The sequence below is a fragment of the Danio rerio genome, chromosome 1 (genome assembly GCF_052040795.2).
Source record: "Danio rerio strain M-AB ecotype USA chromosome 1, GRCz13ab, whole genome shotgun sequence".
NCBI classification, from domain to species: domain Eukaryota; kingdom Metazoa; phylum Chordata; class Actinopteri; order Cypriniformes; family Danionidae; genus Danio; species Danio rerio.
The window spans coordinates 32,983,032-33,010,000 of record NC_141021.1 but is presented as its reverse complement, the minus strand read 5'-3'; the positions used below and the strand labels follow the sequence as shown (position 1 = coordinate 33,010,000).

The 26,969-nt window shown below is 34.7% G+C and overlaps 1 protein-coding gene across 3 annotated transcripts in view; it reads right to left on the bottom strand.

The window, feature by feature from the left end:
- The window catches only part of vps8 (VPS8 subunit of CORVET complex), a 227,585-nt gene that overhangs the window by 100,114 nt on the left and 100,502 nt on the right, over window positions 1–26,969 (bottom strand). For all 3 annotated transcript variants that reach the window (XM_087236397.1, NM_001080616.3, XM_087236398.1), the window contains 4 exon segments: window positions 24,664–24,753; window positions 21,490–21,536; window positions 9,420–9,570; window positions 5,426–5,515 (listed from right to left, as the gene is read on the bottom strand). In XM_087236397.1, coding sequence (XP_087092523.1) covers window positions 5,426–5,515; window positions 9,420–9,570; window positions 21,490–21,536; window positions 24,664–24,753 — 378 coding nt within the window.

Sequence of the window (26,969 nt, the reverse complement as noted above, 5' to 3'; positions counted from 1 at the left end):
AGGTATTACCGTATCGTGAAATTCTGATACCGTTACATCCCTAATATATACACACACACACACACACACACACACACACATATATATATATATATATATATATACATATGTGTATATATATATATATATATATATATATATATATATATATATATATATATATATATATATATATATATTTACACATACACACACAGTTGAGCTCAGAATTATTAAACTCCCTGAATTATTAGGCCCCCAGTTAAATTTTTTTCCCCAATCTCTGTTTAAGGAATAATTTAGGGGTTAATAATTCTGTACTAAAAATAGTGTTTAAAAAATTAAAAACTGCTTTTATTCTAGCCGAAATGAAACAAATAAAATGTTCTCTAGAAGAAAAAACATTATCAGACATATTGTGAAAATTTCCTTGCTCTGGTAAACATCATTTGAGAAATATTTAAAGAAAGAAAAAAAAAATATATATATATATATATATATATATATATATATATATATATATATATATATATATATATAAATATATATATATATATATATATAAAATAAAATAAATAAATTAAATAAACTAAGTAAATTCAAATTTACACACACTTACACAAGTAAATATGTAGACTTAATGATGGGCAAAATAATCGATGGAAATCTGCGGATTTGTGCACACGCAGATTCTGTGTGGGTCTAGTCATACCATACAGAGAGGGTGAATAAAAGAGGGTGAGATCTGTTACAAAGTATTTTTGCTCAGTGGTTCTTAAGTTTTTGCTATCTTTACCATATAGCAGCTGTGAGAGTCTGTTGCAGCAATATTAAATGAGGATAGTCCTGGCCTTCATAATGCACATATTGGTAAACATCCTGTCTTTGACGTTAAGTGTCCGTAATAAGATCTGCTGACTGCACCACTCAATTTAGCACTTTGTACTTCAGAGCAGAGCAGTTCCCACACCAGGCTCTGATATGCCTAGTCAGGATACTTCTAATAGTGCACTTACAGATGCTGACCAGGATGAAAAGGCATGCCAAACCTTCTTTAATGTGAAGAAAATCCGCTGATATGATTTTTTTTACCACAATGCCGATGTGACAAGATCAGGTTAAATTACGTGATGGTTATTCTCAAAAACGACTGACTCTCTTAAATCAAGTTTTCATCTATTCAAAGGTCTGTGCTCACCAATCTAAAGTTTCCTATAAACTGCGATAATTTGCTTGGCTGTTCTGGTCCAGAGAGAGCTGCACTACCAAGATGGAGGTCACTGCCCTTTCAGCGTTTTTCTGGAGTTTAATCTTCTTTCAACTTCTATTTCTATATGTAGCCTCTCCACCAGGGTTTAGAACAGTAAAGAGTTTCAGCTTAATGGCACTGCAGTCACAACAACAATTATGAATTAATAAATGTAAGGGATGAGGGAATACACTATTGACCTTAAGAGACTCCAGTGTTTAGAGTCACGATAGAGGATAGGCTTGTTCCTACTAGTGGGAATCTTATCAGAAAGAGCAGAACTGAGAGCAAAATAGTGTGTGATAAAGGACATTTAAGCAGTTTCTGAAACACCCACTCAAAAAGATACAATCAGGTTAATTTGATCAAATACAGTTTCTTTTTAACTGCCATTAAGTGAAATTTAATCTGTTGAAAATGCTTTATATGACAATAACAATGCAAAGAAACAAAGTGGGAATGGATTTTCTCCTACATATATATTTTAGCTATTAAGGTGCACACTGTGATTTATAATAGTCCTTTAAGATTGCTGCTTGTCAAACTGTACAGACATAATCCCAGCTATAAGTCTTGTCACACTATGGGTTCTCAGCTGTCAATGATGCCATATTTAATTACAGTCAAGTGAGTCATTACAGTAATTAAAGTCATTAAAAAGGAAGATACACACAAATTCTCCCCAGGTGTCTTATTTCATTAATACAGTATGTTACACATTTGGTGATGCTGAACCCCATTAGTATGAAACAAAAACAAAATAACACTAATTGTTTTGATCAGAAAATACTTCTAGTTAAAGATTTCTGTATTGATTTTAATCTGCTACATACTGCAGTTAATAAATTCTGTTTTGATAATTGCAAGCAAAACATTTTAGATTTTCTCTTATTCAGAACAGAACAAGAATAAAAATGAGTCTGGTTTCTCTCTAGTTTTTTTCCCTTTACTTTCGTCAATCAGTTAAGTTTGTTCCTCGCCACTGTCACCACTGGCCTGCTTGGTTTGGGACTTGAGGAGCTGCGCATCAATGGATTTGCTCTTCAGTGTTTGGACTTACAGCAGTAAAAAATAAACCACACTGAATTGAACATCAACTCTGAAAACTGGACTGATTTTAATTTACTAGAACTTCTATGTTGAGCTGCTTTGACACGGCCTACATTTTAAAAGCGCCATAGACATAAACTTGAATTGAACTGAATAAGTACAAGTACAACGAAGTAAATAAGTACACTGTAAAAAAAAAATTGCTGTAGATTTAACAGCATAACTGGCCATTTTGGCTTCCAGTAATACAGTAAAATTTTCAAGTCCATTGTAAATTAGCAATTGCAGTTGTACTGTATTTTGTAATCATCATTTCACAGGGCGTTTGCAAATTTTACAGTATCGCTGTCAATTTTTACAATAATACTGTCAAAATAAAATTAGCAATTATAAATGTGCTGTAAAATGAAAGCACAATTGTAATATTAATTTACATTGCACTTGTAAATTTTGCAGTATTAGTGGCAACCAAATTGGAAGTAATACTGTAAATTTTACAGCAATTTTTTATAGTGTAGCTATGAATTGAGAATGCAAAACTAAAAGTGAAACATGCTCATTCAGTACAAATACAAATGTTGCTATATTTAAGACGTATCTACAGTGTGGGGGGGGAGGGAATGAGAAGTATAACTTTATGTTTTTTTATTTTATTAGTATTTTTTTAATTCTGGGTAAAATTTTTCAAAGGAGCTGTTAATTGGACATGGAATTGAACCAGATGTTGATAAAATTTAACAAAAATAATTCTGAAAAAAAACGGTGTATAATAACAATGAAATGACACAAAGATAAAGTACTGAACTACTGAAATGTATTTAATACTTTAATAATAAAAGCTTTTTTGATAATGGCAGCTTAAAGATGCCTCTCATATGGAGAATGAAGTCACATACATTGGTTAGGTGTGAGTTTTTCACAGACTTCTACAGAGTGTAAAACTCTTGATGGTTCTGTGGGTCTCGTCTATCGAACCTGAGCTTTATTTTGTATTTTCTATTAAATTGAAGTCAGGTGATCAGTTGGGCCATTCTACAGTTTGATTTTCTTTCTCTCAAACCATTTGAGAGTTTCCTTGGCTGTGTTTTGGATCTTTATCTTGCTAAAATGTCTTCATCACCCAGCTAATGTAGATGTTGGACTGCAGCTGATATTAATTTACTATCAACTGCTGTCTGGGCTTATACTGCCTTTCTACACCTCCCTTTTTTCACGTGTTCAATACTTTTTTCCTGTGTCATTTAATTTTATTACACATGACTTAATTTTGTAATATTGTTTTATTTGCATATATGGATTTTTTGATTGTTACCAACATCTGGTGAAAGTCAACAGAACCATTATAAATAGGTTGAGAAAATGGTGAGGTGTTGAATACATTTTTCCCCCACTGTACATAAAATGTCATCCTTTGCATAGACAAAATTGTGTTTGGCTGCAAAGTCTTATGTTCGCACAGATTTGTTGGTAAACAGTAAAGATAAGTTAAAATGCAGTTTTTTGTCTGTTTAATTATGGCCAGTCTTGAAAAGAACAAACAAAGATGGAGTGTGGAACAAAGTTGCTGTCACACTGCTTTCTTCTGTGGTTCTGGTTCTATTTGTTCATGACAATGCAGGTCTGTGCCTCAAATTTTCTGACACTGTCAGAATTTCATTAAAGGAAAAATTGGATTGCAGTGGCCATTAATCACCTGCTGGGGAACATTTCAAACTAGTGATCAGAGACTGCAGATTTTGGCCTAGGATTAAAGGAATCTTTTGGGATTTGGAAAATTGGTCGCAGGCGGCTGAAGTGGCCAGAATATAACAGTGTACACCTGTTTAAACATTTGACAGTTTAACTCTCTGTAGAAGTTTTGTTAAAGCCCTGCTGTTGCCATACTAGAGTTTTAAAGCCTGACTAAGGTTTACACCTAATTAGAGATACATCACAATGAAAATAATGTTATTAAAAGCTACAGACCAATTCCAATACACTTGAGTAAATAGATTAATAGCTCAGATTGTAATCAATTATTTAATTTTAACAGTACTGTAATTGTGTTATACAGTACTTTTCAATGTAGGCTAACAAGTCCACTAGATCTCAAGAACCGAACCACACCAGGAAAATAACCTACCAACTGAATTAATAAAGAAGCAATAATTCTATTAAACAGAAATAAAATTGAATTAAAGCTACAAGCAGCAATGAAAGAGACCTCGCACGCAGTGGCGTTAATATGACAAAGAATAGTGAACAATAATAATTTAAACTGATTAATATAAATAAAACCTGTGAAAAAATCACTGATTTACACCAAACTTCATTCTGTCAGCAGTTGGAGCTATGCCTGTAATGGTGTATTGGCATGAAGATGTCTTCAGGAGAGGAATCTCATTTAACCTGTGAATTTTCAGGCATTGTGTGGCTGAGTTACCAGTGCTTTCTCCTCCATGGTGATAAACTGAACTTTTTCAGTCAGCCACAGCATGCCCTTCGACGAAAACTCTTGATCTTCGCAATTTAGTATTACGGATGCCTTCGAATTATACTGACAAAACTTGTATTCAATCTGATAAAACTTGTGGAAAGAGTTTGATACACTACAAAACATGTCATTTCTTGTTGTCAGCAGGTGGCGCTATGACTGTATCTGGATATTGGCACGTAAACGTGTTCAGGACAGGACTCTGAATTTTAAGGCAGATCGGACAATGCAGGCTTGAGTTATAACAACTTCCTGTTTCGCCGAACTGCAAAGATTGCAAAGTTTTTCACAATTTCCTTTTTTTAATTTTTAGCAGAATTAAGAAACTAATTAAAGATTTTAACAGACATAATTTTCAATTTTGGTTTGGTTTTAACTATCCACTTAAACATCTACACACGCTCATGTCTAAGATGGTTTTTGAAAGTTGTTCAAAACATATGGACAAGAGGAGCCACGTTAGATCAAAAAGATTATGAATCAACATAGTTGTCTAAAACTAACAACTGGTTTTATTTGTTAGGTATTTTATGTCTTATATATTGTATTTGAATCACAATGGTGTATAAAGCTGATAACAACCATTTATTTCAAGCTAATATGGACCCATGTCTTTTTCCGTGTTTTTTTCTCTCTTTTTGTCTGCAGGCATGTGTGATGTGATAAACTCAAACCTGCAGCAGGACTTGAAAAGCTCCCTGTACATCTCCTTTCCTCTCCAGCAGGTAGGCTGTGGCCTCATGCAGCTTGTGTTTCTCTGTGATCTGTGATTAGACAAGACAAAGATAAGACTGTCAATTGTGTTGCAGTCAAATTGTCAAGATTACCAAGACAAATGATCCACTCCAAGCCGCCCACTGGATGAACAGAAAAAGTGCGTTTAGGTGAGACTGTTCGTTTCGGAGAAAACATTTCCATAATGAAACATTCAAACGCATTCTGAAACTGAATGGTTATGCGGAAAGCAGAAAAACACAAACTGGCATCCATGAATATACTTGAATCCATGAATACAAAAACAGTGCAAGTGAGAGAAGGCATAGAGGGGGGGAAAAAGGCAATACAGACTGACAGTAACAAGCAGACAGGTCTAGAAAGGGAGACGTATATACAAAGAGCAGTGAAACAGCAATAAGGTGAGCTAGCAGGACTTTAGAGATGCTGTACACATGCATGTGCATGCGCAAGGTGTCTGTTCAAATATTTAGCAGGTGCCACTCTGCCTCTGTAAGGGTATTGATTCTCTCTTCTGGCTGGCTGTCTGTCTCAGCATAAAACTGCCCTGCCTTCATTATTCATTCATTCATTCATTCCAGAAATCTCTCTGCCTGAGCCTGTCAGCCGGAACTTTAATTGGATCAGATTTGAAACCTTTACTTGGTTTCATGATGACTGATTAGATATGGTCTAGCTCTCAACGTGTACTGCAAAACACACAGTTTAGGGGGTTAATTAGATAATCATCTGTATTTCAGTGCAAAAACTTTGTCTTACGCTCTAATCATATACAATCTAGCTTAAATAGGTGCTAAATGAGGTGGTGAAGTAAATCTCAATCTTTTGAGCATAAACATCCCTTCTTGATATGTAAATTAGCCTCATTAAAGATTGTGCTTAATAGATAAACTTATTCAAAAGCCATTAGCATCACTCTATTTAAAGGAGAGCTCACCCCAAAAAAATACACCCTCATGTCATTCCAAACCATTTTTTGCTCAACTTTTGAACATAAATTAAGATGCTAAATCCAAGAGCTCCTTCATTCTCTAAAGACAGAAATGGTCCAAGAAGGGTACTAAAAAACATATTCAAAACAGTCCAAGTGTCTACAGTGGTTCAGTCTGAATATTTTCAAGCTGCAAGAAAACTTTTGTGAGCACATACCGTAAACATAATTAATGACTTAATTAAACTGTTTCTTTTCCTCAGGTTCAGTACAGGGCACACGTTCATTCACTGTGCACTGATGTATACTCCAGATGCCTTTCTGAAAGAAGCAAAGCATGAGCGCATCCAAGGTATATGTCAACAATGTATACACACATAAAGAGCTTGCAAATATTCAAACTGAACCACTGAAGGTGATGTTTTTTGGTGTTTTTCAAAAGAGTTCTGATTGAGTAGGGACCAATACTGTCTATAGAGGATGAGGGAGCTCTAAGATTTCAGAACCCTGAAGTTACTCAGTCAAGAATAAATGAAAGTCTGAATGGACATCAAGAGAATGACATAAAGGCAAGTAATTAAATTACATTTTTGGTGAACTCACCAATTGTCGGCTAAAGGATGTCACTGCATAGATGAATATATTTGAAACGTTTTGCAAATTTTAAATGGTAAAATACTAAACACTTTCTGTAACTCTAGAATAACTGTAAAATGTTAGCTTTACTACAGAACAGTCCATAACATTACTGTGATTTTGCACGTTTAATTATAGTTTTCTTTTCTTCCAAGAAATAGAAATAATGGGTAATTATGTTTAAATTACTTATTATTTTATTACTTATTATCAGCGTGCATTTAAAAAACAATACATGCGTTGTTTTGCAATTACTTATGTGAATTTAAATTGTCTCAAAACAAAAGGCATTAGTAAATTGTGATTTATGACAAGAGAAAGCAGATTTGAATTTAGCAGCTGATCACATGATGCAATAAACATTCTAATCGCACAAGTGAGACTTGTAAAAGCAGTACCACATTCACAGTTTGTCGTTATGAGCTGTTTAATCTTGCTTCCAATTACTCAGACAGCCATTCAAGCCTGTCACATGGTAAAATCCTGGAGTCTGTTCTTCGTATCTGATTTAAATGATCTAAGATGATTTTGCAGATCCTGGGTTTTTATCACTGGCTAATTTGGTTCTTTAAACAAGTTCGTGAATAAAATTAAAATGTTTGGATGAACTTATCTGAGACCGCTGCGTGTGGTGTGTTAAACAGATCTATCAGTCCACGAAATCATGAACTGCAATGCAACGATTGGCTGATGAGGATGATAAGGATGATAAGGATGTCATCTGATAATTATTCAATTGTCCATGTGAGAAAAATTATATCAAATGTGTAAACTGTTTGTTAAATATGATACACAATAACTTTTCACATTTGTAATGGGCTGCAGGCTTTACTCTTTCATAGGTCTAGGTCTATTTAAGTTTCTTAATAAATAGTTGTTCAAATTAATTTTGTATCATAAAAGCATTTTGATATTGGTAAAGGTGTCTGCAACCTATGTGAAGCATATCATATGTCAATATGTGCATGACTTTATAAATTATTATTCCTTCCTTTGAAAAAAAAAGAGAATATTGGCCATGTCCATTATCATACACAAATTGTCACCTTGTAATTATAAGGTTCTATCTGTGCTCTGAATGATTTTGACATATTGAGCTTTAAAGTGTTTGCATTCCATAGCAAACAGTATGTGTGTAACATTTCTTTTTTAAATAAAAAAAAGTCTTAAAATGTAAACAACTAATAAAAAACATCCCATAATGTATATAAGTTGTCATTTAATAAGAATATTTCAATAGCTCAATTTTAAAGAAAAATTCAGATAGAACCTTATAATTCGAAGGTGACGAAATTGTATTTAAGCTGGGTTGGTACCTTAAAATAGTCCACATTTAAATCTAAAAAATCAGTAATAATAAACCTTTCATGTGAACCCTTTGGGGAGAGAACACCCCCGTGACAGTTTTTGCAATTTTGTTTCGGAGTGTTTTTATAACAGTTTTATTATTTATAATTTTTTAACAACTTCTATTAATATATAAATTTATAGAGTTTTTTTTTCTACTATTTTCCCCAGTGTATATAATCTATAGGTTACTACTGTAAAAAATGTCAGCATTCAGTTCATATTTTCAGTATTACCTTTGCTTGAAATGACCCGATCTAATCCTGCTGATATGAAATAAGCCTGCTCCCAAGCAGGATTGAGCTACCAGACCTACTGCTATGACAACAACTCTCGGATAAGTTTTGAAGAATGAAATAATCTCAGATTTGGTTCAGTTATCATTAACCAAATCCAACTAATTGAGTACGCCATGTACGATGAACGGACACCTAGGGGAGAATGTGTTTCTCTTCAGGGAAGTTAAAATACAGAGAAGAGCCTCTCCTCTACTGTCCAGCAGCAGAAGGTGAAAAACATGTTAACCTGCTGAAGCATTAACTGAGATCATTCCTTATGCTAAAGTCCACAGCTCTGCTCCAAGTTGACCCTCAGCAAAAAAATTTACAAATTAATACTTTACATTTTTGGTTTTAGCCCAGTATGTTTATTTCGGTGCATACCTAGTTAAAATACCAATTGTGCTCAAAAATATTGTAAGTGTTGAACAATGGTGCAAGAATTCAGTAAATAGCTTAACTCTAGGAATAAACTGTAAGTCTTATTCATATACTAGTTGCACTTCACTTGAAGACCTCTGATTGTGTGGGATACAATATGTGTGGTTATTAATGTAATACTAGCCTTAAAGAGTGTTTCAAATCTGTATGGAACACTGGATGTTGAAAAAAACATGGTTGAGGGGATTTAACATAATGACTTGAAAGACAGCTGCCTACATGAAGACAGAAAGCCATTAGGCAGCTCTCTACCATTAAAACAGTGAATATGTGTGTATTGTATGAGTAACTGATTTATACCTGGATGGTCTCCTCCAGTCTGTAGTCCTGAGACGTCTTAAGAAAGACAATGACCTGCTGAGGACTGAACTGGCACAAAAGATCCACTAAGAGCTCATGAAGATCAGGGCCCAATTTCAGGACTGTTTGAGAATTCAGACCCTCTCTGGAGCTGTGACAGAAAGAGAAAAAGAGTAAATCACATTAAATGAATGAGGTGGGGGTGGAAAGCGGGTTAACACTAAAACTACCAAGGCAGTCGGTCATATTGACAATTTTTACATTTTGCAATGTAATAACTTTAAAAAAAATAATAAAACCCATGTAACTGCAGCACCCTGATTTCTCCTAAATGTACAGTGCTTAGCAAATATGAGTACACCTCTTAAAAAATCTTTAAATTTACATTTCAAAAGGATGCTACTCAATAATGTATTTGTGCATATGCATTAGATTTGTCAGCATGAAAGTAAATCTGGAGCTAATATAACAAAAATAATTTATAATAACTCTACAAAAGAATTTTACACTCAAAAGTCTGGGAAGTATATTAAATCAGTGTTTCTCAACTGGTGGGAGTGTGTGGTCAACAAAATAACAAAAGTTTCATTTTTAACTAATTTTGACTTTTATTTTGAAATGCGTGCACGACAACCCTACCGTTTGACATGTGAAATGAAAGTAAGACCCCAAATATGTAAAGTATGTATTTACATATATGAACAGCAAAAAAGACTTAAGCCTTAGTGTGTCATAAGTAGTGAGGTGCTCTCACAAGAGAGCATGAAACCTTCTAAATTAAAACGACATGTAGAAACAAGACAACATGTTTTATTAATAGTTTAGTTCCTGGTAACTGTAACTAACCACCGTTTACAGTATTTGTCATTTTACTATTTGTGTTTGTTTACAAATAAATACAAATTAATTATAATTTCTAAAATTGTATTATAGTTCCTAAAAATGTGGGTTGTGGCTTGATGACCATGTAAAAATGGGGGTCCCATGGCCAAACAAGTTGAGAACCCCTGTATTAAATTAGCAAGAAGGTTTGGCTTGGTCACTTGACAATTCTTTGTGGAGTTTACATGTTTTCCCCTTGTTGGTGTGAGTTTCCTCCAGGTGCTCCGGTTTCCCCCACAAGTCCAAAGACATGCACTATATGTGAAATGGATGAACTAAATTGGCTGTAGTGAATGTGTGTGAATGAGTGTGTACGGATGTTTCCCAGTGATTAGTTGCAGCTGGAAGGGCATCTGTTGCGTAAAACATATGCTGCATAAATTGGCAGTTCATTCCACTGTGGTGATCCTAGATTAATAAAGGGACTAAGCCTAAAAGAAAATAAATTATTTATCTATATATACACAAGACATTTTGGTGAAAGTTTTGAGTTTGTATTTTTTTTCATTTGCAATGTTAAGTTAAATGTACACTATTTCTATTTCAGAATTTGTTTGATAACAATTATCTATTAACAATTATAACAAATATTATCTTAATAAATACAACTGTTTAAAATATCTGTATATTCACCAGTAACTTAATAAAAAATACTAATTTTTAAAATGGGATGTACTAATTTATAATAAACACTGATAGTAAAAAAAAAAAAACTTTTGTAACTAGGTTTGATTGCTTTCTAAGCAAATGGAAAAAGGAGGCCGAGAACTTGGTAATGCTGCAGATATTTAATAATAAAATAAACCAAATCATAAGCAGCAGGTGTGGAGCCCAGGTGATGCTCATCAGTGTTCGTGCCACCGGCTTCACTCTGTTTCCATGGCTCTTGGCCACGTCATCCTCCCCGTAACATACCCCTATCACCCTAGTACTTAGTCCCACTTCCCTAACATCTGGTCCTCAAAGGGTGGCCACCAGTAATAATAAAATATACTGGAAGCCAGATAGAAAGAAGATGAAAAGACATGGAAAAAATAGAATAGAGAGAAGGGAGAGAGGAAAGAAAACAACTGGACTTGGTTTTCTAAACTTGGTCCTTAATCAGATGAAAGGCTGTAAGTTGTGTCCTTTTCATTGTCGGAAAGATCATGGTGAAATCTATATTCATTTGACTTCTGATGATAAGTAGTGGCTTCTCCAACAAACAGTAAAGGCTGATTTATACTTTTGTCTAGGCCCACAGCGTGAGCCTCTGCTGACTACTCACGCACAGCGGAGAACAGTGAAGGCTTTTATACTTGACATGCTCACCGTTGTACTATTACAGTACTCTTAACAACAGGGGGCAACTCTGAGTGACTGTCAAGCCGAAACAGTAGTAAAGACGAAGTCAGCGAGTGGAGTTGCAAAATTAATGAATTTACCAATGAATAAATTAATACAAGTTGTAAATAATTTTGAAAGACACTCGAGCAAATGTTTTCTTTTAGTACAGTTAAGGAAATGAGTAACTTAGGCTACATTTTATATACATTTTATATATTTAAGTTAACTTACTTACTTAAACTTACATAAAAAGTCTTGGACAAGCTTTCCACACAATATATGCATTGTTATTCCTCAAAGCTTCAAAAGAAAGGTGGTTAGTTTGGATTTCTAAGGTGTTGCACATATAAATTCCCCCAGCTCGAGTCATGCACCTTTGGATGTGGAGCTGCACTCAGTTACAAAACACCTGCTCTTTCAGCTAGCCAAAATGATGTGATGTGCACCCAAACTGAAAATCTGCCAACATTGCAATGACGTCACATTCACCACACACATCCACGAGGACTGCCTTGTGTGTACCCATGCATTTATACTTCCACGTGCTGTTTCGCGGCTCTCAGCACTGCCCACACTCATAACAGCTACCCAAACTGACCAATCACAGAGCTTGCTCTACACGTCAAAATAACATGTAGTTACATTTTTTAAAAGAGGAGCGTTTCAAAAACGCTGCAAAAACTTTATTCATAACATAACATAAAACAAAACAAAAGTTACCATCTGGAGCTCCTATGCAGAATTTGACACTTATAACACTCACTCCATCGGATTGCGGCTCTCCGCACTGCCCACACCCAGCACAGCTACCCAAGCAGACCAATCACAAAGCTTGCACTAAGCATCATAGCGATGTGTAGTTACATTTCTTAAGAGGTGCACGTCATCGATGACGTCAGCCATGGCAAGGGCTATACGACCCCGCGAAGGCCAAGCCGGAACATACGTGTGCACAGAAGAATAAATCAGCCTTTATTCAGCCTTTAAGATTGCAGTCTTGTGTTCTGGGCCCTCCTTAACAGATTGTAGCAGGTTTCAGCGGCATGCCAGATGCCTAGTGGCTTACCCAATTCATTCATTCTGCAGTAGTAAGCCCTGTGTCTCTTGCAGCAGGCTACAGCTGTCAGAAGACAGCATCACTTCCCCAACACTTTAGACTGTCAGCTGCCCCTCCATCTTATAGCAGGCAGGCGAATTTCTCCACCAGTCTGGTTGCCTCATAGCTACGCAGTCAGGTCAAGGACAACACTCTTCTTTCTCATCTGGACAGCATGTCCCTCCTTCTTCCAGGTTCCTGGCCTAGTCCTCTCTTGTCTTCCTCTGTTGTCACTCCTCCTTTTATACATCCAAAGCTCCCCTACGTGGGATTAGAGACCAGTGTGGTGCCCAGGTGACACTCATCGGTGCTCGCATCCCAGAGCCTCAGCCCCGCCCCCTCATGACAGGCATGATTAAAAATGACAAAACACAGTTCTGATTGAGTATTTCTCCTATGAACAACAAAACTGACCGTATGGATAAAACAGCATTTTTCAGTGCAGATTGTTTTTTTTTATATAGCTTTTTTGATTGATAACTGCACAGGATTATTTTCATTTACTCCACAGCATTACAAAGTCCCAATGTCACAAAATCAAAAGGCACAACAAGTACATAGAGAAAAAAAAAACATGATGTTTTACTTTCCAAAACTCACAGTGTTTTTAATCCATGAAATATTCAGTTTTTTCAGCTTTTTGACTTTCAAAAACAACATTTAACTGCAATGAGAAAAAGGTACAGTAGCTCCCCTGTCTGCCAAACACAAAGCAAGGCACAAACCTTTAAGTACAGCAAAAATCCCTAAAATGTAACAATGGACATTTCAATATCCATTCCTAACCTCAATATTATCATCAAATGTGAATATGTTGACCTGACAGAAATGACATTCAATACATTCTTGTATGAATGGTCAAAACAGATATGGGAATTCTAGTAGTTCCAGTAGAGCTAGTGTTAAAATATTCATGAGGTTATGTTGCAAATACTGTTATGTATTTCATTTCATTCATGCCATGTTTCATTCAGCTGTAAGTATCGCTTGCCAGACATTTCACATACAGCACATAAGAACAGTCTGCTCAAGGCAACAGCTTTTGCAAAGACCTTTAACAGTCCTTCAAATGCAACTTTTGTTTATTGATGTTTACTGGATTCAATGTGCCGAGAACAAGATCAACAGCCAGACCAAATTCAAGGACAAACTGGCTTTAAACAAGACAAAAGCATAGAAGTTTAACCGTGGGAACATAATAAGAAACTGACATAGAAAGGCCTGCTTTGATGTGCTAAGGACTCCTCAGTAGTTTTCTGACAGCAATAATGTAACTGACAAGCTAACTACATAAGCAAGAAACAGAAAAAAAAAAAAGTCTTATTTTTTCTGCTGATTTTCATTTTTAGGAGAACAATCTCTTGATATGGAATTAGGCTTTTTTGAATCAGATGATAGCCTACAACAATATAAGAAACTAAAACTGTTACTATTCACCTTGTTCTCTGCCGACGAGCGGGCGCTGCCATTTGAATCTTTTTGGCTTGAGACTTCCGGTCTCATTCACTTCCATTCATTTTTTGACGTTAAAAACTGCTCTTTACGCTGCTTGACGTTGCAATTTGATATTTTCTTATTATATTATTCTACTTGGTCTGTATAGTCATGCCTACATCTGTTTGTAGAGCAAGTAGTTTGACCGTTTTCTGCCGTTTATTATTCCTACTCATTTCTCCCATAGGCGACTGAATCGGAAGTTCTAAGACAATCGTGAAAACAGGCGCACTTCCGCATTTTAGAATAAGGTCAATAGGTGAAGGTCAAAATCTGAAACAAAAGCATCAAGGGTGTGTCCGTATTCACTTTTGCTATTTTAAGTACAAAAAATGTGCTATAATAATACTGCCGATAATAATAACACTGTACAAATGCAAATTGTCATGAATGAACTGGAAAAAAGGCATGGACACAGGAAGAAGGCATGGAGGCAGTGGTTTTTATATTTATGTAGAAAATAATATTTTTTGTTACATTTTAATCCTATATTTTTTTCCTATGTAAAGATATTTGTGTATTGCTGAACATCCTGTGTGAATTAAGCCACGTCTAAGTGTTTGAACCTGCAAAGGCGCATAAATAACAGGCTGCGCTGGACTAGACCTGCTTTTAGTTGATCAATGGCACAGATAATTTTAGTTCTTCAAAAAACGAAACGTGCCAAAAATGCGCCTTAGCACACCTCTATTTTAGACCAGCAAATGGATTTGCTATTTAAACAATGTTGTGCAAAATGTAAAAATTACGGTTGCATTGGTCTGAAAAGAGCAATAAATCGTGACTAACACATCTTGTGCCTTATTGTGCTGTGTGTATGATAGGGCCCCATGAGTCCACAAAGTGGCGCAAATGGATTTTCTATCCAAACAACGTGCTGCAAAACAAGACAATTATGGTTGTGCTGGTCTGAAAATAGCAGCAAGTCGCGCCCAACATGTCTTGCGTCTTATTGCGCTGGGTGTATCCTAGGGTCTTTAATGTGTTCCTTAAGTTATTACTGTAAGTCACATATTTATTTAATTCATTCAAATGACTGATTCATTCAGAAATTAAGCAAATATGCAACTGAATCAGTTGTATTTACTGTGTTAATTTTTTTTTTTACAATTAAAACAATATATTTGCAATTTAGATAACTTAATTACATTTTTTTATTTGCATTTCTTCTTGTGATGACAAGAATCCATTACTCCAGTATTCAGCGTAGGATTATTCTTCCGAAATCTTTCTTATTTTCTTATTTCATACATAAATAACGTTTCAGTATATCATTAGGGCTGAAAAAACACTCATGCAGTTTAATTTTTATGTTTTAATAAATGCAACTTTTCACTTGTGAATAACTGAATGCATCATGGCTATTTTTTGTTATTGATTACTTATGTTACCTCCTAATAAATACACGAAATGTTAATGGAAAGAAAAAAAAAACACACCATTTGGGCCATACCACATTAAAGTCTGTCTCTCCTGAGGAAAAGAAGCAACCTTTCATGACCTGTCTTGTTTCTCTCTCTCTCTCTCTCTCTCTCTCTCTCTCTCTCTCTCTATCTCTCTCTCTCTCTCTCTCTCTTTCTTTCTCTCTCTCTCTGTGTGTGTGTCTCTCTCTGTCTCTCTCTCTCTCTGCATTTTTCCTTCAATCAAGTTATCATGTAGAGTGGTTTTCTCAAAGCTCAATCACAGCCGAGCTCTCAAATCAAAGCCCAATCAGTCACCATGAGCTCCTGCTGCCCGAGGCATGAGAGAGAACACAACCTCATCATGTGTGAAGAGTACTGTTCTTCTCTGGTACGGTTCTGTCATAAAACTTTGAAGACGTGTGAGAATGACGGATGCTGTTACTGAGGTGTATGAAATCATCAAGATAGAATAACCTAACATAAAAAGAATGTTAAAATAAAGAATTTTGAAAGCATGCATGATCTTGGATTAAATCAAACCAAAAGCAGAATATTTATTCCATATACATACAGATTCTAACTGGTATTTTCTAGTCAAAGTGACAATGAATGTGGTTTACTTTTGTAACTATTAGTGCACCAATCTGTAATATAGTTGTAATACAAAATGTATGTATATATATATATATATATATATATATATATATATATATATATATATATATATATATATATATATATATATATATATATATATGTATATATATATATATATATATATATATATATATATATATATATATATATATATATATATATATATATATATATATATATATATATATATATATATATGTATATATGTATATATAAATCAAAGACAGATGTTGCCAGCTCAACTGAAGAAATATTAGGCTGGTTATTAAATACTGTAATTGACTGGGGAATGAGTTAGGAAATAAATGATGCCACATCATTTGATGGAACTGGACATTTTAAACTTTCAGAGGGCTAAAAAGTATCAAAATTAAGTCAGAAAGGTTCTCAATTGTTTGCATGGCTTCAAACCATGCCTGACAACATCAGGGTACAGTATGCTCCTAATGAGACAGGAGGTGTTCTGGGATATTTCAAGGATTTCATCCCGACACCTATTGGCAGTCAGGGTGCTATTGTCAAGCCTGTAGAAGTTTGTGTGTTCCTCCATGAATACACTTCCTTAGACCATCACTGACCCACCACTAAACAGGTCCTGCTGAACAATGTTACAGGTAGAATAACATTCTCTATGGCTATAGACCCAATTCCCATCTCTCCAGGTATTCAGGTTAATCCTGCTGTTATCTGTGAAAATGATGGACCTACCAATATTGGTGTTCAATGGTAAATGCTATTTAAGCCTTCCAGGTTGTCAGGAAGTGAGCACAGGGTCTGATAAAGGATGTCAGGCCAGCCCAAAAAGTCTGTTTCTGATTGTTTTTACAGAGGCATTAACAGTATTGGTTTTAACAGAGATATAACAATATTGGTCATTTTGTAAGGCTTAGTGGTCACCCTATTCTTCCTTGCAAAAAGAGTAAACTAGTCCTGCTCAAGGGTTGAGGACCTTCAGGGACTGGACTGCCCTGTCCAGTTCTCCAAGAGTAACTGACAGTCTCCTGGTATCTCCTCCATGCTCCTGTTCTGTGAGACAATTTTGCAATGGCATGTACTGAAGTGCCATCCTGGAAGAGTAGGGTTCAGGTATCACCTCATGGTACCAGACAAGACACTGACCTTAGTTAAATCTAAAACTAGTAAAAACACACCCCAAAAAATATGTGTAGTTGAAAAATGTCTGGGGACTCTACTTGTAAAACCCTTCCTTGAACCTGTTGTTAATTCCATTAACACCAAAGCAGCTAAAATGGATTGACAAGCCCCTCTACTACTGAACTGACCAGATCAATATCCCAGGAGTTTAATTGACTTGATGCTATCCTTTGGTTAAAAAAAAAAATTGGTCCTTAAATTTGCTTGGAAAAGTGTACAGTTGAAGTCAGAATTATTAGCCCCCAGTCTTTTTAATTTTCATGTTTGTTATTATATATATATATATATATATATATATATATATATATATATATATATATATATATATAAAAACATTTTATATAGAGAAAGTCTTATTTGTTTTATTTCGGCTAGAATAAAAGCAGTATTTAATTTTTCAAAAAAAACATTTCAAGGTCAAAACTATTAGCCCCTTTAAGGTATTTCTTTTCCGATAGTCTACAGAACAAACCATCATTGTACTGTACAATAAATTGCCTAACAACCCTAACTTGCCTAGTCAACCTAATTAATCTGGTTAAGCCTTTAAATTTCACTTTAAGCTGTATACAAGTGTCTTGAAAAATATCCAGCAAAATAACTAACACTTTGCCATTTTCCCAAGAAAACATATTTCTAAAGGTGCTGTTGTCTTAAAAATTTTCACCAGATTTCAGTAACAACCAAAGTAGTTTATCGATAGAAATAAAACAAAACTAAGTAGTTAAAAAAATATGATTAATAATTATTAAATGTTACAAAACTAAAACTCAAATGACACAGGGAAAATGTATTGAACATATGAAGAAAGGTAGTGTAAAAAAAGCATGGAAAGCCAAGACAGCAGCTGAAATGTCATGTCAACAGTTCCTTAGAAATATTTTTACCATGAAAAATCATGATGTGAAGGATACAGTTTATATACACACACTAAAGCAAACTATAGCTAAATGTAAAAACATAGATGTTGGTGAATTTCCAATGAAAGAAAAAAACTAAAACATGTCAAACTCTAAATAAAGATGGGCCATTAATCATTAAATAAAGTACTAAAAATGTACTTTGTAACACTCCCCTGCCCTTGCACATTTTTATTTAAAATGCATATCATTTATATATTTCCCTATGATTTAGCCAAGCCATTTTACATCAAAGTGATATTTCTTAGATGCTTTCTTCATATTACACTTGAATGAGTATTAGTCTTATCTTGATTTAATTTAGCTTTGCCTAGAGGAAATAAACCTTAAGTAAAAAGTGGCACAGCTTATGTCGCTCTCCTGAAAGTAATATATTCAAAGTTTGCCACAGATTAGTCATTTTAATGGTGACGTCTACAATTTATCTTCACCCCCCTTTGACTGACTTCATCACAAGAGTCTCACAGTGCCATTATCAGAAACAGAGCTCTTTATTTATACAAACTACCTTAAATGAACTCAGCTCTGTTGTCCAAGATGAGGCTCTGTGACAAATGGAGTTGGGGTGTTTGTAAGAACGGGAGGATTGTGAGTGGGAATGCTTTGAGGCCCGGCCTGAGAGCAGACAGCATCACTTGATGCGGAGGACTGAGTAAATTCAGATGTTCTTCCACAGATGAGCTTTGCCCTGAGGTGCCATATGTCCTCTAAAGGGCACAGCAGGTCAGCTACTGCAAAAACAGCGATGTAGCTCTGAGGGTCTGCCATGCCACGGAAATGAGCAAGCACTGATGTGTGACTGTATCTAAAACTAAAGCTACTGCAAACTAGGGCAAAGGTGAAAGTGACCATACAAATAAACATATTTGTATGATATGTGGTATTATATATGTGGTACATTTGTAAAATATATGTGGTATATTCAATATGTGGTTGCTCCCTCTATTCACGTGGATTTCCTCCAGCTGCTCTGGTTTCCCCCACAGTCCAAAGACATGCGGTACAGGTGAATTGGGTAGGCTAAATTGTCCACAGTGTATGGGTGTGAATAAGTGGGTGTGTGGATGTTTCCCAGAGATGGGCTGCAGCTGGAAGGGCATCCGCTGCGTAAAAACGTGCTGGATAAGTTGCTGGTTCATTCCGCTGTGGTGACCCCGGATTAATAAAGGGACTAAGCCAAAAAGAAAACGAATGAATGAATGAATGAATGAAACTAATAACACAGGCTCATCCTCCGCTTTGTGTCAGGTTAATAAGCCTGTCAGGCTTATTTTTGAATAACAATCACCTAAACGTGCCGTTCTTTTACTTCTTACCTCCCAGTTCATACTGAAGCCACATTTACACTAATACAATTTAATTTCGCTCTCCTGAAAGGATATATATATTTACACAAACACACATACACACACACACACACACACACACATACACACACATACATACATACATACAGATATATATATATATATATATATATATATATATATATATATATATATATATATATATATATATATATATATATATAGTTCTAATGTTTATGTTTAAACTATATTTGCTAACTAGATTATTTTTAATATCTGAGGTAAATGATTGCTTAGTAGTTTCAGTGTGGTTAAGACATTAGCAACAATAACACTAGATAAAACACATAATCTGTACCAGAAGTACCATTGTCATTGTAATGTGACGTCAATAACCTGAAGCTGTTAACTTCCATTATATTTTGTTTCCTCCTAGTGTTGAAATCAATGGCTACCGATTACCAGCATTCTACAAAATAGCTTATTTTATGTCCAGGGAATAAAAGAAACTCATAATGGTTTGGACCGCTTGAGCATAAGTAAATGATGAGAAATCTTTCATTTTGGGGCACATTAAGGCAAGGCAAGGCAAGTTTATTTATATAGCACATTTTATACACAGTGGCAATTCAAAGTGCTTTACATAAACAAGAATAAAAGAAACAAGTAAAATAAAAATTAACACATTAACACTAAACTAACTCATTGATGTCTTATTTAATGTTATTTTAATGTCTTATTTTATGTTTTAATAAATTATTAAATGGATGCTATTAAAGACAGTAGTATGAAAACTGCATTGTGTGCAATTTACCTATATTATTGTTAACATTGATGCTGTTTAATATTATAAAAAAAAAAAAAAAAATTTAAAAAGACTATTTTGAATTTATTAGTTTAGACCCTGTTGTTACATGTAGCATTTCATGTACAGGCCATGGAAAATATCTGTAGAACTAAAACCACTTAATCAGTTTTGTTTAGCCTTTACCTATAAGGTCTGCTCTGTAAATGTCAGTTCAAGAATGAGAAAAAAATACATACTGTGAAAAAAATACTCTTTGTTCTCCTATCAGTTTTCTAACAACAGGCTGCCAATAGCAGCATGTACAAAACTCACAACAGATACTGATCTTAATCCTTGACTCCTTCTTGCTACGGTAGAAGAAAGACACTAACTAAAATGTGGGGGGTCAAGCGTAACAGACTCCCGGACAATAACAAGGGTACAAGGAAAAGAAATACTGTGCGTAGATAAATGTATATCTATATGCGGGAGAGGTCATATGAGAACAGAGATGAAGGAACGCTATCTGAGACAGAGACTGTTAGAAAAGACAGGTGTTTTTTTTTGACATTGCCTCCTGCTAAAAGAAGGACTGCAGATGTTCATTTATTCATTTTCCTTCAGCTTAGTCCCAAAGGGGTCGCCACAGAGGAATGAGCCACCAACTAATGCAGCATATGAAGCGCTGTGCTCTTCATTCGCATTCACACACGCACTTGTACATTATGGCCACTTTTTTTGTTTACTGTATAGAACAAGCTAACTCCACACAGAAATGCCAGCTGGCTCAGTCAGGACTCGTATAAGTGACCTTGTTGTGAGGCAACACTAAACACTGAGCCACTGTGCCACCCGACTGCATATGTTGTTGTCTTATTTATATTAATGACAATAGACAGTGTATGTCTGTTAACACCCTCCTGAAAGGCCTAATGTACAGATTCTGTACTTCAAAGCAAATCGGATGCTGCATCATTACAGTGAGACATTACTGCATTGCACAAGCAAAAATGATCACAGATGTCAAGCTGTCATTACATTACCTGGGGTCCAGAAGGCACTTCAGAAACTGGAACACCAAATAATTGTCCTGTAAACAAAAAGAGCTCCACATCAAAAATATGATTCTGATTCACACAGATAGTAGTCAACCACAAGATCTTGATTAAATAAACTAAGCTTATGGCCATTGTTGACTCTGATTTAAAGATGATGACTTCCATAAATCTAAACACAATCTGCGTGTGTGTGTGTGGTGTGTGTGTGGTGTGTGGTGTGTGTGTGTGTGTGTGTGCGTGCGTGCGTGCGTGCGTGCGTGCGTGTGTGTGTGCGTGCGTGCGTGCGTGTGTGTGTGTGTATCAATTTTACATTTTTCGATGATCAATTTTCTCCCAAAATTCAATCTATGTAATCAAGACGTCTATGTATGTAAAGTAGTCAACATTCAAATCAATTGAATCAAGAATGTTTTTTGCAAGATTTAAATAAAGAGTTAAATGCAATAAAGGGATTGAATCTGGAATGTAATTTTTAAACTATGTACCTGGAAATTTACTTTTTACAAATACCAAAAAAATGATACATATCTTCCTAATACACTACTTACAACTAGCAAAAAGGCAATTACAAAGAAATGACACAAGGAGGATCCTCCATCTGTAGGTGAATGGTATGATATTGTGAAAGAGTTGTATGACATGGAAGAACAGACATTTTCCTTTAGACAACAAGCCTATAAAATGTCTGCATATTGGGGTAAATGGTTGAGAAGAATTTTATTATTTTAATTTTATTGTGGTGCTTTTATTTTATATATATCTGGAGCCGGTTGAAGTTGGATACGTAACCCGTAACAAATTTTTATTAAGCAACATAATACTATATCAACTAAAAATACGAATGCAAATAAGTTTCTATTCGGTGACCTTTAACCTTTGTATTGTATTTCTTTTTTATTGTTGTTGTTTTGTTTGTTTTGTTCTGAACTTTTTTAAAAAGAGAAAAAAAGAATGTTTTCCGAAGTTGTCCTAGGACAAGAATGAATGTTTTTCAATAGTTCTAGGAAAACTTTGATGAAAGGTGATGATCCACTTCAAATGTTGACTACTGTATTTACACAATTTACCAGAATGTTTATTTATTAGTTATATATCTTTTTTTTTTTTTTTTACATTTTATGTAATTTTTTAAGCTTTGTTAAATAAAGAATGCATGTACAACCTATGATAACATAGTTGGCTTGGATAGTAAATGCTGTACCACATAAACTCTATTTCTGCAAAGGTTATGGTTTTGAGAGCAGCCGATTGTCAGTACTGATTCCTTGTCATGACAATCGGCTGATGATGAGTTCAGATTCTGCTATAAGCTTTATATAACTTTACATAACTTTTCCAATGCATAAAGCACACTTTCCCTTTAAGAAAGGAGATCTCTCCATACCTACGAGAGTACATTTAAGATGTTTCATATAATGCCTTAAACACGTCTCTTATAACCATTATCACCACTATTGTGGAGATACAGCTTTACAGAAAATATTAGATAAGAATAATATATAAAAAAAAAGAAAAAGAAAAATGACTCAATTGCAATTTGGAAATATTGAAAATAAAAGAAGAACTGCATACGTTTGATGCAGCGAATGCCCTTCCAGCTGCAACTCATCACTGGGAAACATTCATAGGCACTTATTCTCACACGTACACTACGGTCAATTTTATCATACCCCATTTACCTACACCACATGGAAAGTATATTACAAAATACTTGGAAAGTATATTACAAAAAGTTATGATCTTAAACATTCAAGTTTAAAAAAAAAAAGTTTTTTATTTCCCTAATATTTCAAGACAGTTTTTAGTGAACTTGCAACATTGTTGAAAACACAGAATTTTAAGTTCCATATGTAAAAAGGACTAAATGCACGCAATGCCATTCAAATATTTTGCTAGACTATAACTATTGACAGCAGCACAAGGATTGCAGCACCAAAAAGCCTCACAGCAACTTGTGATCAGTTTATGAGATTGGCCAGATCAGCGAGTACCAACCGAGTCATAAAATGTGATCACTGGCCATTACTGATCTCCAGCCGAACATCCCTAATTCTTATTTCTCTTATTATTGTTTTTTAATATATATATATATATATATATATATATATATATATAAATTTCTAAAAAATTACTGACTTTTACCAACAGTTTAAATTTAAATCTTTAAAAATAAAACAGTATTATGTATTATCATTATTAGAATGAAATAAATCCTTCTGGTCCATGACTCTGCACTGAAGTTGATAACTGAGGCGTATCAGTGATAAATCTCAGCGCACTGACCAAGGCTTGGCCCCCTTGTTTTTTTTAAAGTTTGGTCATCTCTAGATAAAACTTTGAGAATGATGTGAAATGCCTGACCTATGTGAGCAAAATCACCTCAGGTTCTTCCAATATAGTTCTTGTCATAATTGTCACTGTCATTCTTAATTTACCAAATGTTCCAGACTTTAATGAACTACAAATCATTACAACAGCATTAATGTTATTCTCACACTATTCTTTGACTGTGAAAAAAAGCCTTAACACTTGTTTATTTTCCTTCATTTCTCTCATATCTTCTTCTGATCGGCACATATGTTTGCACAAGCAGGCTTTTCAATTAGCACCTTCCTGACAGTGTGCGAGCGATAACACAAACCCAATTACACACAGCACTGAATATAGAGCCTAATCCATTTACTGATACACACACACACACACACACACACACACACACGTGTGAGCCTCAGGGGGGCCTCTTCCCTCTCACAGACATTCACTGACACTATCTTAAGATGAGTGAATAGGAGGTGAGACAATGCGCGAGCACACACACACACACACACACACACACACACACACACACACACCAAATAGGAATCAAACACATGCTACAACAGTGACAGGCTCCTTTTGAAAGCTCTTAACAGCTTTGCCAGCTGAATTATGTTTGTATGTGAGACAGTGAATGCTATTCTCTCTGCATTTCTCAGCACATTAAGTAATTTTCTGATGTAACATACCAGAACGTAAGAATAATGTAAAAAAAATAACAACAACTGTCTGGACTCAAACTTTTATTTTGTGCATGATGTGTTTATAGTTTTAAATAGTTTGTAAGCACCACGATGAAGCTTATGTCTAGAATACATAGAGGCTGTTAACACTGTTGCATACCTGTAGAGATGTGATGATAGAGTGCACCTCGTCTGCGAAGTGCACCGCCACCAGCTCTGCTGTCTTAGCCGCATTGATTCGGACCAGATCCTGAACACAGAAACAATGACAGGAACAGTACATTTTAGATATTATAACATCAGTCATTCTACATCTTTGAGTAGTATTTACAGTTAGGTAAAAGACTACTAGTAAAAATGCTAACATTTTTTTATTTAATTCAGTACATCCTTACAAATCCAACAAAAATCAAACAAAAAGCGCTTTAGGGGTAATTAATGTGTCAGTTCTCTTTGGAGAAGGAATTAATCAAGATAAACAACAAAATTGTAAGTCCAAGGCAATTGAAAAGGAAGTAACTTTCTTTTCGAGTGCCTTGGACAAATGATTTTGTTGTTAACAGTACATTCCTCATTATATATTAATATTACAGGCAATTTAGGTTAATTGTAAAGAAACTGTTAATTGATTTGATGTCAAATGATGGTTTGATGAGGGGAAAACAATATATTTTTAATATAAAAGTAATTGAGGACTGGATTTTGTTTGACCTTTAATCAAAGTCTTTGACAAGTTAAACAACACTGACTTTGATGCATTTTTGTGAAATTATTTTCATTTTTGTCTCCCTAGTTTAATGTTGGTGGTTGTTTTTGCCACATTGACTTCCATTATAATCATTAATCTATTAAAATTCATTATGACCATATAATCATGCTTTTTTGATTGTTGGTGGTTTTCCCTCTTTGGTTTTACTGTTGATCATCAGTTGGTGCATATAGCATACAAAAATAGAACTGTATTCTATATACAAACATACTGTATGTAAGAATGTAAAATAAATAAATATATTTTTAAAGCAAAAAAAAAGTTTTTTTTAGAATACAGTAAAGAACACATTTGTGTGTGGGGGCTCTCGAGGGGGAAAAGCATCCATATCGTGGAAAAGCATAGGGTTGCCCATCACACCCTTTACATCACTAGGTTCAAAAGAATTCCTCTATTCTTTTTTTTTTTTTTTTTTTTGGAATTTAGAATTTAGAAAAGGAGAAAATTGGGTAGGTACAAAACTACAAATTAAAGATGAGTGGAAAACCAATTTTCTTTTCTTTTTTTTTTTTTTTTTACCAGAACAGCCAAGTGTCCCATCATCTTTGGCCTGTACTAGACTAGAGCAGTGATTAGTTAGTGATCAGTTAAGAAATTTGTGTTTCCACATTTAAAGGGCGTGTGTGTGGAACCTTGTCATTATGTGTACCATTTTGATTGGTTGTGTTTGGAGAAAGAAAGCAAGTGGCTTTCTTTTAAGAGTATTGTATTTTAGGTAGAGAACTGGGTGTAGTGCTTTGAAAAAAGTCTTTTATTCAGTTGAAAAAGTTCAAGGCTGAGAAATAGCTTCTGGTTTTCGAGATTTTAGGTGTAGTGAAAAGGTTTAAGAAATTGTGTGACCAAAAGAGTTTGTGTGTAAGCAGTTGGAAAAAACAGTACTTCAGTGGATCTTTTCATCCCTAATATAACTAAAGGGTTTTCAATTTGAACACTGCACAAGGGTTAAGCACAAATAAACAGCCAATATCTTAATAATAGGCAGGTAATAAGCCAGTCATTTATAGTTGGATTTGGTACTTAAAAAAAAAAAGAATAACAAAAACCCTCACACATGTATTCATGCTTTATATAATACAGTATAATTGTTCTGTGCATTAGTTATCTGAATACTACGTATGCTCTGATCAGGATTTTTGCAGTCAAAACAGAGTACCAATTTATTTGACATGGTGATTGGCTGACACAGAGTACCGATTCTGAGGCTTCAAGCTTTATTGCATAAAGCACCTTTTCCCTCCAATATGACACCTAAGTGGTGATTTCTACTTATCTAAATGAATAGGTTTAGGGTGATGCGATCTATCATGGCTTCAATAAACAGTACCGATCAAGATACCAATGTCCTACTGAACACCAAATAAAATAGGCACCAAGCTAAAATGTAATGACTTATTTAAAAATGCTAATTCTGGTAATCTATTAATGCACAAAACTTGTTAGTCGCAAACAAAACCAAATGTTTTTTTAAAGGATAAAAGTATCAGTTTAAGTTGTTCCTGTTGATGTCAATCAATGTTTTATATGTTTATAAATGAAGGTTTTTCAAAAGCTTGATTAGACTTTCTGTCAGGCATGTTCCAAGAACATATCGACTGATTTTACTACTCTCAATTTGAACAATCAGAGGAAGTCATCAGAACAAAGACCACTGACTGAACAAGATGAGATAGGCAGAGAAAGAGAGAGATAGGGATGGG